At 43.3% G+C, this 14,888-nt stretch overlaps 1 protein-coding gene across 24 annotated transcripts in view; it reads left to right on the top strand.

Annotated features, from left to right (window-relative positions):
* Positions 1–14,888, top strand: part of tnrc6bb.1 (trinucleotide repeat containing adaptor 6Bb.1) — a 39,148-nt gene that overhangs the window by 4,896 nt on the left and 19,364 nt on the right. For 20 of the 24 annotated variants that reach the window (XR_015480090.1, XR_015480088.1, XR_015480085.1 and 17 more), the window contains 11 exon segments: positions 682–743; positions 832–853; positions 4,101–4,376; positions 4,497–6,278; positions 7,647–7,808; positions 10,137–10,315; positions 10,395–10,469; positions 10,695–10,847; positions 13,683–13,811; positions 14,017–14,139; positions 14,228–14,332. Coding sequence is in view for 7 of the 24 variants with exons in the window: in NM_001442670.1 (NP_001429599.1) it covers positions 699–743; positions 832–853; positions 4,101–4,376; positions 4,497–6,278; positions 7,647–7,808; positions 10,137–10,315; positions 10,395–10,469; positions 10,695–10,847; positions 13,683–13,811; positions 14,017–14,139; positions 14,228–14,332 (3,051 nt within the window). In the remaining 17 variants the exon portion in view is untranslated. 24 annotated transcript variants of the gene reach the window in all.

The following is a 14,888-nucleotide window of genomic DNA, read 5'->3' as shown; positions in this document are numbered from 1 at the left end:
CTTACAAAATATGTAAATATTTAAAAACTGCTGTGATCAATATTATTAGCCCCCTTAAAAATGTGTATATATATATACACATATACATATAAATTTTTTTTTTTTTTTTTTTTTTTTTTTTACAAATCACTGTTGTCCAATAAATTACATAATTATCCTAGTTAAGCCTTTAAAGGTCATTAGAAGATGAATACTTGTGTCATGCAAACTATAGTCAAATATTATTTGCTGTAATCATGATAAAGACAACAGAAATCAGATGTGTTAAATCTGTTAAACAGCGCTAATTAAAAAATAATTAATTTCATAGAAGGACAAATAATTTCATTTCATGTTGTGTAGCTGCAGATTAACTTTGTGTGTGTGTTTTTCTGGATCTTGCTTTTTCAATATCATTGACTTTTTTTGTTGAGCTCTATTGCAGGGGTCACTGAACTTGTTCCTGGAGGGCCATTGTCCAGTAGGTTTTAGCTCCAACCCTAATCAAACACACCTAAACAAGCTAATCGAGGTCTTACTAGGTAAACTTGAAACACCCAGGCAGGTGTGTAGAGGCAAGTTGGAGCTAAACCCTGCAGGGACACCGGCCCTCAAGGAACAAGATTGGTGACCCCTGCTCTATTGGAAGGATGCTTGTTGTGAAAAGTGCTTCACATGTAAACTTTGAATTGAATTAAACAGGAAGGGAGCAGCAGTTCATGGAAGACAGTCAATGTAAGACTGGAGACAGCGGTCATCAGGAGGTATGAGAGTCTCAACTTAACAATACACACATGTATTACCTGGATATACATGAACAAACATCTGATGAGCCGTTTGATTTTATTACAGGGCGCTGAAGACAGCACAAGAGGTTAGTGTTTTACATAATTCCCTTATATGTGATCACAGGGGTGTATAACAGAGAGATCCTAACTTTAAAATAGTATTTGGGTAAGCAGTTCTGTGCAATGTCAATTTATTTAAAGGATTACCTCTTGAGATGCAATGTCTTGTTTTTGTAAGGGTCCAATAAAGACATGACAAAAAGACACACAAACAAAACATACAATTACATACACTGAAGCATGCTCATTTCAAATTAACCGATGTTTAGGGCAGAAGCTGTTATAGAGGAACGTTTCTTTAGTGTGCAAGTTATATTTGCATTTAGTGATTTTGCAGATGCTTAAAAGCCACTTACAAACAGGGATGCAATGGTTATAGATTTTGGTTGTATGATTATAGTCTGAGGAATAATCACGATTATTATGCGTTCATTCATTTCAAAACACCACTGGTTTATCAAATCACATGCAAACGTGTTATTTATTGCTGCTCATACATCAGTTCTGTCTGGTTCTTGAATCTGATTGGCTGATAGCTGTGCGATATTATGCCAGTTACTTCACACAAAGGCCTCTTCACACTTCACTTCTGTGTATTACTCCGCCCACATTCAGTCAGCAACAAGCTGGGGCACTCTACAGTTTGACAAATATTACTGCTGTTAGACAACATAATGTACTCTTGAAGCTTTTGAGTGGAGAATGTAGTTGTTTAGATTGCAACTATGCAGTTTATTTATAAGAATAGTGCCTATTTTAAAGTATTTACAATTTCTGAGAGAGCTCGTCAGCGGCCATTAGCCTGCCATAGTGTAGACCAAAGAGGGTTTACGTTTTCTATTCACAAGTTGGCACCAGAACCGCATAATAAGCCCTAACGCTTAAGCCTGATTTATACTTCTGCGTCAAGTGACCGACGTAACTCACGGCACAGGCAACGCGTGCAGCTGTGCATTTATACTTCTGCGCACGGTCTCTGTTGGGCTGCATTAACACTTCCGAAACGCTAGTTGGCAGTGAGGTGTAAATGTTCCTCTGTGTCGAGTTTCTTCGCTGCTGTTTTGCTTTTCCTGAACACTTCCTGGTTGTACAAGTGACTCAAACTCGCTCATTTTGAGGCAGGAACCGGCGGACGTGCAACAACTTTAACTACGAGATAAACACAAAACAAAACTTTCCATCCGGAGCTCCTTCACGGGACTCCACACTTGTAAACAATCGCTCGCGCCATTCGCGCGGCTCTCGGTCCCGCCCAGACTCGTCAGCGATACCAAGCCGACCAATCACAGAGCTTGCGCTACGCGTTGTTGCGACGTGTAGTTACATTTTTTGAGAGGTGCACGTCAGTGACTGATGGCCACGGCGAAGGGCTATGCATCAGCGCCGTAGCATACGCCGGTGTTTGACGCAGAAGTATAAATCAGCCTTTAGAAGCTTATAACCAGGGCTTGACATTAACTTCTTTGATCACTGGTCACTGTGGCTAGTAGTTTTCCAACATTACTAGCCACTTGCCTTTTTCAGTAGCCATAATTTTGTTGTTGGAAAAATATATTTTATATGCATGAATTTGACTTCGACATGCTAAAATTACTTGATTTAAATTTTGTGTTATCTCCACATGCCTCATTTATTTTACTTTTTGTGTGTTGTGTATGAGTTTACTCAATGTGTATTCAGCAAATAGGTCATGGTTTCATAGTGTTATATTGCAATTAGTTTTTATTTCACATGACTTTTCAGAGCTCAAAATTAAGGGTTTACCAAATTTATCTCTGACTATACCAAACAATGTTTGTTTCTTAGCCACAAATTTTAAATGTGTCAAAACAAGCTAAATATAGCTGTATTCTTTACTTTTTATTTAACAAAACATTTAAAAAAAACAAAACAAAGAAAAACAATTGACTTTTAAAAATAATGATTGTCATGCATCTAAAACTATGCACAGTAGTCTGTTCTAGCTAAAGGGTTAGGGTTAGAAATTAAAAGCAAAAATTAACAAAAAATTAAAGCAAATAAAAGCATAAGCAAATGAAAACAGGTGAATAACATACCGTGTGTGATAATGAAAGGATGATCACGGGTTAACCCATTAATGATCTGTTCAAAGTGAAAGCAACAGGTGCTTCTTACAAAAAGACATATTTGGAGCTCTTGAAAGCAGCAAAATTTTGGGTGCATTAGCATCAATTTTTGCCTTGTCTATTTGAAAGGGAACTGATCACAGTTACATTTCCAGACACGTTTGCTTCATGGAAGGAAACGGGAGCGCGCAAGCGTTTTAAACAGTCGCGCACATTACATTAGCTGTATGCGTGACTGATCATCCTCTCATTTGGTATTAACCTGCTTTCTTCTGCTCGCGCGAAAACAATTATTTTCGTCAGTCGTGCTGCTTCTCGATTCTAAGAACACATTTGCATGCATATTGGGTTATCCTTATTGTCGAACCCTGCTTTAAGAAAACTACAAATTATAAATTATTTTCAACCAGCTAAAGTGGCTAGTGGTAGCAGCTGTCTAACCCACCAAAGCTGAAATCTACCAGAATTTGGCGGGTGTTAATGTAAAGCCCTGCTTATAACAGTCTGATTTCAAACTGACCAAATCATTATTAAACTGGTGAGCATACCTGCCAACACTCCCGTTTTTCCTAAGAGTATCCCGTATTTCAGACCAATCTCCTGCAACCATCTAATTTTTTTTTATTTCTTCCGGAAAACTTCCGGAATTTTACCCGCCCCTCTTTGGTACAGTCTGTAAACACCCCCGGGTGTACACTTTTATCAAAGTACCCGATCGCAGCGGCTGCCTAAAACCCGCTGCATCCTATTCCGGTTCTCAACAGTGTTATTTAAAGACCTCATTTCCGAAAACCCCCTCCCACCGGTCTCCCGGGTTTTCTGAGACATGTTGGCAGGTATGCTGGTAATTGAAATTCTAAGTCGATCTCTTCGTTTTGTATGTTGTAGTGCTGTATTTATAGCAATTTGCTTGCATATCAGGAATGTGTGTTGTGTTGGCAGAAATCAGAAGCAAAGTCCGCATGTGTTTAGCGTTTTTCCTTATCGCAAACACAACAGCAGTCTGGTAGTGATTGTGCTGCTTTTTTCTACTGTCTACTGTCTAATCTGGGTTCATGGTACAGGCCCTGGATTTAACAAACTCATTTTAAGAAACACTCTGTGCTTTATTAACTGTATTTCTCAATAAACTCTGCTTCTGTCAGATTCAAGCTCATAACCATCCTCTCCTCATCTCGTCCTGCAGAATCAGCCTCCCCCTGTCCTGTTTTCGGGGGTTGGTCGGAGGCCCCTGAGGGAGGGAAGGATGCCAATTGGAGCGCTGTGGCCGACGGACAGCCCCCCTCCACGGTGCCGCCGCGATACATGCCCCGTGAGGTGCCGCCGCGCTTCCGCAACCAGCAGGAACCCAAAGTGCTACTGAAAAGGGGCCAGCCGCCACTGTCCTGCATGCTGCTGGGAGGCGCAAGTGGAGGGGACGCCTCGCCCCGACTTCCCCTGCAGGAGCACTCTGACGCCTCAGGTGTGTCACCCACAAAAGCAGAATACATTTACGTTTCGTTTACATTAAGCAGTGAATTAGTCACTGAATGTTTTCAGGGGTTTCTTCTTACCTGATAAGGTGTTTTTTTCTCTCTCCCAGATTCTACGGTAGATTCAGTTTCTCTGCACTCATCATCTGACGCCTCCGCCACTCCCACTTATGCAAATTACACATGGGGGCGGGGCTCAGGAGGTCAAGCCTCGTCTCAGGGAATGGACAAGGACAGTTCTGATGTAGAGAAATGGCCAAGACCAGAAGACTCATGGAATAGTGACCAGACCCTACATTCTGCCAGGTTGGGCATGGATGAGTCCGCTGACCTGCAAATGGACAGTTCTTCTAAACTCTCTGAACATGCCGAAGACAGTGCATCTTCACAGTCTGAGAATAAAGAAAGCATTAAAGGAGTGATTCAGAACTTTAGCTCCAAGGTCTCTCCGCTTTCTGGAGATCAGGAGGACACTCAAGGTCTAAACCCAAATTATACCCCTGTTGGAGATCTCTCAACCAACACTGCCTCTGAGGAGTCTTCTCCCACACCCTTGAGTCCAGCCCATGCACTCTACCAGACACTCCTCAAAAGAGAAGAGCCTGTTACAGGAGATTGGGCAAAGCCTGGACCAAATGGTGGTGCAGCTTCCAGCATGGATTTGTGGGGTACCATAGAGAATCCTGCTGTGAAGAGCAATGGTGGAAGTAGTGGAGATGGCACCTCTCAGGGAGTGTGGGATGGAGATGCGGTAGGTTCATACAAACAGGCAGCTACAGGACAGACCTCAGACTTTGCAGTTGGTAAATCAAAAGAGGATATGAGCGAGGAGGTAAGCGCAGAAAGTTTACACAAATCTCCAGTGTTTGGAAACAATGTGGCTTCAGGAGACGACAATCAGAAAGTAGCTGATGCTTGCGATGGGTCCAAGGGTAAATCGGCTAGCAGTGAGGATGCTCAAAATCTGGTCCAAAGCCCCTCCAAATGTCACCCAGAAGAAGCCTTACAGAGCATGATCAATCACACTAACCTGGATCCCAAAGTGCTGTGCAACACCGGATGGGGCAAGACTCAGATCAAGCAGAACGTTGCGTGGGATTTCGAGGCAGATGTGGGCAATGTTGGCTGGGATGCGGAAGTGAACACCGAACGCAGTAAGGAAGGCTGGCAGGAAGCGGGTGATCTTTCCAACTCCAAAATGCAGAAGCAGGAGGTTGGGCACATGGGTAGGGCTCAAGGGTGGACAGAGCGTGGAGAAATGAGCGTCGGGACTGGTCACAAAGCGGGTGGCTGGGGGGAAGACCAAGAAGGTGCATCTAGGAGGGAAGGAACAGGTTGGAGCCAAGGTGGCGGAAAAGAGTGGACCCCAGTGCCTGAAGCTGGAGGCTGGAAGGAAGAGAAAGGCACGAATCAGAATGAAGGATTGTGGGGCAGCCCTGAAGATTCGGGACCGCGGAGTGGTGGCTGGGATTGTAAAACCCACCAGGGATGGGGCGAGAAACTTCTTCCATCACAGATACCAAACAAACAAGCAGCACTTAAAACCCAAAATCAACAACCGCAGCAGCAATCGCAAACCCAGCAGCAGATGCCGGGATATCCAAAAGTCGTACAGGACCGTGGTCGTACAGGAGAGAACGATGAGCAGAGTAAAGGCTCGGGGTGGAGCTGTGGGCCCATCCCTCAGATTGCTTCAGCTGGTGAGCCGAGCGGGTGGGATGAGCCCTCGCCGCAGTCTATCAGCCGGAAGATGGACATTGACGACGGCACCTCTGCATGGGGGGATCCGTCACGATACAGCAGCAAGAACGTCAATCTGTGGGATAAGAACAGCTCGCAGCCCCAACAGCAGTCCTCTGGAAGACCGGCTGGAACTCCATCAAAAAACTCTGGTAAGTGTGGTGTTTTCAACCATCATGTTCCTGGAGGACCACCAGCTCTGCACATTTACCATGTCTCCTTAACCAAACACCGGTCGAGGCAGTGGTGCAGTAGGTAGTGCTGTCGCCTCACAGCAAGAAGGTCGCTGGTTCAAACCTCGGCTCAGCTGGCGTTTCTGTATGGAGTTTGCATGTTCTCCCTGCCTTCACGTGGGTTTCCGGCGGGTGCTCCGGTTTCCCCCACAGTCCAAAGACATGTGGTACAGGTGAATTGGGTAGGCTAAATTGTCCGTAGTGAATGAGTGTGTGTGGATGTTTCCCAGAGATGCGTTGTGGATGGAAGGGCATCCGCTGCATAAAAAACTTGCTGGATAAGTTGGTGGTTCATTCCGCTGTGGCGACCCCGGATTAATAAAGGGACTAAGCCGACAAGAAAATGAATGAATGAATTAATGAATGAATAACCAAACACACCTGATTAAATTCATCAGCTCAGCAGAGGTGGGAAGACCTGTAATAGTCTTTAACCTATGAAGGAGACATCCATAACGTGCAGTGCTGGTGGTCCTCCAGAAACATGGTTGAGAAACACTGACTTAAGGGATAGTTCACCCAAAAATGAAAGTTCTGTCATCATTTGCTCATTCTTTACTTGTTTCAAACCTAGAAGCTTCTTTTATTTTAAGCAGAAGAAACTTGCAGCCATTTACTTTCATAGTATTTGTTTTTTCGACTATGGAGATCAATGGTTGCAGGTTTTTAGCTTTCTTCAAATGATCTTCATTTGTAACCAACAGAAGTAAGAAACTTAAAGTTTAGATCCGCTGGAGGGTGAGAAAATAGTGAGTAAATGGATTATTTTGAGTGAACTATTCCTTTTCCAGTTAAACAGTGCATATATTGCCACAGTTGTTTGTTTATTGTTGTCTTGTTTGATCAGTTTATCCGTTTCTATCTTGATTTTTTCAGCTATAGGGATAATAATAATGCATTTTATTTAGGATTAGCTTTTCTAGAACTCGAAAAGACTACAAAAGACCAAAAACAAAAATAACAAACTTGCAGTAATGTAGTAATATGCAGTAATATCTTTATAGTTGATATTTTTACTTTAGTAATGCCATTGTAGTGTTTATGTGCAACAGCGCCCTCTATAATCCAGTATGAATGGACATTGCATGTGGTCACAGCACATTTTTTTTCTAAAATAAGTAAAAGCTGTTCTCTAAGGAGACAGGACTTTATTTCTCTCACTGGATAATTATAATATATGGTCAGTGATATTGCTATTGTAATAAATTCCAGAAAATATTGTGTATTATGCAACAGTATATACAGAAGCAGACGAATCACTTCCTTTCATTCATGTACACATTATAGGTCCTGCGATATGGACACGCAGCAGTGGCCCCTCCGACTCGTCCATGGAAAGCGGTCCTGCTCCCTGGGTTAAACCATTCGATGGGTCATCTGGCTGGGGGGAATCCAGTGAACCTGGGAAAGGCGGATGGGGAAACTCGCATTCCCATCCTAATAAGACTGGTAAGAGCTTGTCCAAGTATACATGCTCATTACACAATATAACATAACATCCTAATTGTTTAGTATTCCTGGTGAAAAGATTGCCTTTATGATTTATTAAAGGATTAGTGCACATCTAAGAATGAAGAGGTCCTGATCATTTAGTCAACCTTGCCATGCAGGATGTTAGTTTCTTTCTTCAGTTGTAAAGAAATCATTTATTGGGATTTTCAGCATGTTGTAGATGTTTATGCTCGATGAATTGATCTTTCAAGCTGCAGTGAATCATAAAAAGTGTATGCAATTTCAAGAAAATTAGCTTCGTTTAGCATCGTTTTGCTAGAAAGACACTTAATCCTTACCTGTGGTCATTTAGAGCCCTTTGAAACTGCAATTTGAAAACAAAATTAAACCTCTAAGCACCATAGAAGTCTATGTATGGTTGCAATGCAATGTATGGTTGTATGCTAAAGTTTATGCTAAACTACAAAGTTCTTTGCTGTGTTCACACCAGACGTGGCAAGCGCGGATAAATCGTCCTATTCGCGCGCAAATAGACACATGCATGTTTTGAGTTTACTCGCTTCTTTCGCATGTCACTTCACAACAGACGCGGATTTGCGTGATGGGCAGTGCTTCTGTCTGCCCGGTGACTCTAGCTTCATTGCTAAATGGCTAACATAGATTTTTTAGAGAGAGTAGCTGTGTTTATGTGCTTTAGGAAGGCTGAAAAGAGCATCAATTCATTTGGAGCCGTGTCTGAGTCAACTAGATCCTTTCAGAGGTGCACCCACGTCTGTGGGCTCTTCAACTCCTCCAGAAACTCAACCTGAATGATGAAAGCTTTCAGCGGTGCTTCTGACTGAGCCGAGCCCAGTTTGATGAACTGTTGCCAGTGTAGGCAGGAGGATTTCCCCCGGGACAGCAACAACTACGTCATAATCACGTCCCCACAAGAGCAAGCTTTCAATTGGTTAATGTGGTGTGAATGTCCGCTGAAGTTCAGATTTTCGTACTCGAGCGTTTCGCGCAAAATGCTAGTTAAGCACGTCAATCGCTAAAAGCGCTCAACTCACGCCCTTCATTTAGGCGAATCGCATCATTCATGCCGCGCCATTTGTGCATATTGCGGCGCAGGATGTCTATTTGCGCCTTTGCATTGACTTAACATGTAAATCACTCGCGATTGACGCTTCTTTCGCCTCTGGTGTGTACGCAGCATTAGTAATCATGTCTAATTAACAAATTTAGGTAAACAAAACGGCTCCCTCAAATGAACAAAGGCCACTGAAAATGGAAGCGTTCTCACCTAAATAAAATGTTCAGATATGAGACTTACAGGATTGTAAAAAAACCCCCCCAAAAACATAGATTAATAATTGAATGAAACCATTAATGAACTAACTAATGAACACAGCGTGATAACAATGGGGTATATGCCGAGCTAGTGTTTTTTTCCATACTGATAAACTTCCGGTGACTTGTTATTGCGAACTTTTTTTCCATTTTATACAGCTCCTTTTTCAGCATCGATGTTGTAATATCATTAAAAAAACATTCAGTTAAATAAACTTTGGCATTTATTTATTTGCTCAAGCGTAAAACGAGACAAACACGCCCGTCAGAATCAGCACGTTAGCGCAGAAGCTCCATTGAATATACTGGTGAAAAATAAATGCTCATATTACAAAGACATAGCGGGGGAAATTGTAATTTAATGCAGTGCTTCTTGTACAATCTGAGACCTACTTTATATCGGATATCACCCAGCTAGTGGAGATCGCTGATTTTTAAAGAAAACAGACCTTAAACGCGCCGGTTTTTCCTTTGCATACAGTTCGCTGGAAGCGCTTAACCCAGGTTACTGACAAATTAAAAAAGTCCCATTAGCATGCTTCGGCATATACCCTATAACACGTCTACATCCATAAGAAAATGCAGTCGCAGTGCAGCTTCAAAAAGCCAGTCGAGTGTTATACACGCATGCATAATGTCAATATCAACTCGATAAGTGAACATCTCGACTTGCTTAACAGAGAGAAAATGGCATAGATGGTGTGTATTGCACAGCTTTCATTGTTTGTTACAATCTGTTTATGCAACTATAACAACGACGCTTATTAGCATATGTTGCCAGAAACTCCAGTGAAACACTTAGAAAAGGCATTTGGGTTAGGATGAGAGTTAAGAAGTTTGGTGCAGTGCTCTTAATGAAATCTCTTACCTCAGGGACTTTTTCCGCCTTTAAGTTAAATTGTTTAAGGACGTTCATGCAGCCGAGCCCAGTTCTTTTCATGGATGCTCATTTCGAATGTGCCATTAAAGCTGATCTTGATATTTACTTTCTAGGTTCTAAGTCTATGCAAGAGGGCTGGGGCGACGAAGGCTCAAATTCTTCCCGACACTCCAGCTGGGAGGAGGAGGATGGAGGAGTCTGGGGCGGTCGGGGGTCCCAGAGCAACATGTCCAGCTCATACAGCTCCGGCGGCTGGGGCCAAAGCCAGGGGTCCAGGAGGCTCAGCTCTAAGGTGTGCCGGGAGACAATCATAGCTGCAGATTTTTCAGACTTGAGTCCTATGTAACACCTTCATTTGTTTTTTTTCTCAGAGCCCTCTTAAAGGTAACAGTGGAGACTCGTGGGTTTCTCCTGTATCTCGGCAGTTCTCAAACATGGGCGTTACGGTAAGACAGTCGTTAGCACCAGTGCTGGGAACATTTATTCAAGCAGTCAAGCATTACAATCATCACCATTCGTTTACTCCCATTCATTTATTCTCATGTTCTTAAGCCTAAATCTACAAAAGTAAAATATAATCGAATAACTTTTTACTCGCATTACTTACTTAATGCATGATCCAGCACTGATCATCACCGTGCTGAGCTGAGGAAATATGCTGTTTGTTTCAGGATGACGACTCCAGCATGGGTCACGATAACAGACATGACAGGAGAGGCATGAGTGATGGAGAGATGCGGAGAGGAGGCAGGACTGGAGGAGCTTTCCGCTCGCAGACTGCCAAAGAGACGGGCTGTGGAGAGAGTGGACCCTACCTGGACAAGGTACTGACAAACTCACTGAAGGGTGTTGTAAACATCTAAGAGCCCAAAAAACCAGGGAGAATCTTTCGGTTGTCTTCAAAGCAGAATCCTTTTGAATAAGAAGAACTCAGTGTGGCTGTGGCGTCATCGAAAGCAAACTCTCAACTCCACAGCAAACATTATACAATTTATACATTTTACAGCCTGTAGGTGGGGTCAGTCATGGTGGGGACAGTCAAACAAAGCATGCAAATGAAATCTGGTTGTCTGCAGGGTGCCATGCATTCTCCAGGTCTGATCTCATCAGTATATAAGTACATCATTACAACAATGTGCAAATGATGTTCTGGAGACAGGGAAGACAATAGATACAGCCATGCTGTGAAACCGATAATTATATCACTTTGGCTTAGCCTGTAGTCAGCAAGGCAAAGGTTAAATGTCCCTCCTAGCTGGCATGTCAATGAAATGATATAATTAAAAACCAAAGAATATAACTTTTCAGTTATACGTAGATTATTGTTCATTTGGAATTAGATGATAGAAATGTATATTTCCACAAGGGCAAAGAGTTGTAGACGGGGCTTGATTTGTGCCGGAACACGGCGGGTCCGGATCAGGCACCTCTAAAATCTTATCCGGCACCTCATTTAAAGGGCCGATTACACCGAACGCAAGGGCCTTCCAAAAACGCACTTGTTTGTCGACAGGAAAAAAAGGAGAGCGATGCACTTTTTTTATGTCGCTAGGCAACAACTGAATCGGCTAGGTATTGTTCGAGAGTGTTGCTGTTGATGTTATTATTATTTTAATAGTTAATAATATTGTGATATTCATGATTTGTCATACAGCTCTGGATAACCCAAAACAGCAACCACAAGAGTCTCCTCCAATTTCGAAAGTCTCACAGGCACCTCAATGGAAACCCCGCCTCTGCTTTCCTAATTGGAAAATGAAAAAGACACGAGTGACGTAACACTTTTTTTCCCTCAGAGTTGACTTTTTTTCAACTGAGAGTGCACGACACGCAAGGGCAAAAACGAGAGGCGCAGCAGGCAGTTTAAATGCGAGGCGCGCAAAACGCTCGCGGCCGCTAGTAAACCATTAAAAAGAGGCGCCTCTCAACGCATAAACCGCGTTCGGTGTGATCGGCCCCTCATTCGCCCTCCTCCCCCATCCGCTGTTTACTTTCACTTTCGTCCTTGACCCCTCTAATGCTGTGTTCACACCAGACGTGGAACACGCGGATAAATCGCGATATTCGCGCGTAAATAGCCACGTGAACATTTGGGTTTACTCGCTTCATTCGCGCTTCAAATCTGCTTCATTCGCGTGTCAAATTTACTTCAGAACAGACGCGGATTCGCGTGATGGGCTGGGCTTCTGTCTGCCTGGTGACTGTAGCTTTGTTGCTAAATGGATTTTATTGAGAAAATAACAGGGTTATGTACTTTATGAAGGCTGAAAAACAGCGTTGATACGTTTGGGGTCGTGTCTGAGTCCACTACATGCTTTCAGAGGTGCATCCAGCTGTGTGAGTTTATAAACTCCTCCAGAAACTGAACCTGGATGATGGAGGCTTTCAGCGGTGCTTCTGACTGAGCCAAGCCCAGTTTGATGACTTGTTGTCGGTGTCGCCTGAAGGATTTCCCCCAGGACACCATCAACAGGTTCTACGTCGCAATCACGCCCCCACAAGAGAAAGCTTCTGATTGGTTAACGCGGCGTGAATGTCTGCTGAAGTTCAGATTTTCGAACTCGAGAGATTCGCGCGAAATGCACGTTAAGCTAAATTCACGCTCAATTCGCCCCGTGCCATTCGTACGTATCCCGCTATTCGCACCGCGTCATTCGCGTGTATCGCGCCGCAGGATGTCTATTCACGCGTTTGTATTGATTTAACATGTAAATCACTCGCGCTTGACACGCGTTCCGCGTCTAGTTTGAACGCAGCATAAGGCCCCGTTTACACTAATGTGTTTTAGTTTGAAAACGCAAAAGTTTTGCTACGGTTACGCCATCTGTCCACACTACACCAGAGTTTTTGATTGCTGAAAATGGAGGGTTTTGGAAACGCTGGAGAGGCTGTTTTCATTCTGAAACGCTGCTGCTCCGTCTCAGTGTGGATGGGAGGAAAACGGGGACATCTGAAAACGGAGGCGGGGCTGCTGAGATTCGCTACCTGATTGTGGCTTTTGTGTCATTGCGTATCCTTCCCTTATTCGTCAAGCCCCTATCACATGACTATAACACACGGCTTTAACGCTACCGGAAGACAGCAGACCAGCCTTCACTGTAAACAACAACATGGGCACAGAAATGGGAGCGTTGTTTGCACTATTGTCTGTTTTAGGCACCATTGTGCAGTTATTCATTTGTTACGTTTAGTAACTCGACCTCGTCGTCTGTCCACATAAATACCTCTCTTGCTTTCTTTGCCTTCGCGTTCATTGTTCAACCAGTGTTTGTTGACTAACAATAACCAAATGCAGAGCGAGACACATGCTTCCTGTTTATACTAGAACACGCATGCCCAGTGCGCGAATGGTCACGTGATATAGGTTTTTGGTGGTGTAGTGTGGACAGAGATATGTTCAGAAACGCTAGTGTGGACGCGGCCGTTTTAAAACTAAAGCGCACTAGTGTAAACGGGGCCTGAATCCTAAGGTAACAAATTAAGCACTGGTTGTAGATAATAACAAAGATAGCGTGGCCTACAAATGCAGGAAATGTCTACAAGAAGAAATACCAGCAGGATTCAAAAGGATAGTTTACACTGATCGACCAATCAGAATCAAGAACCAGAACTATGCATTTTATAAATCTTCTTTGCTCTTGTCTCCTGCTGTTTCTAAGGTTGGAGGTCATGGTATGTTTGGCGGTGGGATTCCTCCAATGAGGGGGATGCATCAGGCCGGTGTGCATCCATTAAACCCTTCCCCTGGCATACGAGCACAAGTGCCTCATCAGTTCCTGCCTCCTCAGGTCAGTCAGTGCTTTTGGTTACAAAGCTATGACAAAAGCTTGTTTTCTACTGCTAATAATAACAATACATTTATTTATAAATCACTTTACATCTGAAGTAAAATCAGTGCTACAGAAAAAAGCATGATGAAACTAAAGCAAAAGGACAAGTTAAAGTCAGCTGCCCACTAAGATGTACACAAAGGACTGTTCCTCTGTTGTGCAGGTTCCAGGGCCGATGCTGAAGCCAATGGCGCCCCCTAGCGGAGGCATGTTTCCTCCTCAGCTGTCCCCTCAGCACATCGCCATGCTCGGCGGCATTAATCCACACATGCAGCAGTTCCAGCTGGTATGGCTTATTTTGAGTCTTGTAGTTGCAGTTGTTGTAGAAGCGTTGTGTTAATGTTTTAAATATGTTGTCTGTCTGTCTGTCTCAGGCCTGTCAGCTCCTCCTGCAACAACAACAACAACAGCAGCAGCAGCAGTTTCTGAATCAGAGGAAGTTTTCTCCTCCTCTAAGACAACAGCACGACCCGCAGCAGGTAAACACTCTCGCACAGCTGCACAGCGCCACCTCCTGGATGTTAAATGATTAGCGATGCATGTTTTAAACTGCAGGGATGTTCTGTTTACTGAAAATTAGCTTAACATGCTAAATAGATCTTTCCATCCATCCATCCATCATCTATCTATCCATCCGTCCCTCTATCAATATGTATATATATATATATATCCCTCTATCCATCTGTCTATCCATCCATTCATCCCTCCTATCTATCTATCTATCTATCTATCTATCTATCTATCTATCTATCTATCTATCTATCTATCTATCTATCTATCTATCTATCTATCTATCTATCTATCTATCCATCTATCCATCCATCCATATATATATATCCATCTATATCTATCGGTCCATCCATCCATCCCTCTATCAATCCGTCCATCCATCCAACCATCCATCCATCCATATATATATCCCTCTATCCATCTATCTATCAATCCATCCATCCATCCCTCTATCAATCCCTCCATCCATCCAACCATCCATCCATCCATATATATATCCCTCTATCCATCTATCTATCAATCCAT

This window comes from Danio rerio, chromosome 3 (assembly GCF_052040795.2).
Source record: "Danio rerio strain M-AB ecotype USA chromosome 3, GRCz13ab, whole genome shotgun sequence".
Lineage (NCBI taxonomy): Eukaryota > Metazoa > Chordata > Actinopteri > Cypriniformes > Danionidae > Danio > Danio rerio.
Note: the sequence above shows the minus strand (reverse complement) of the source record. Positions and strands in the feature narration are given on the sequence as shown.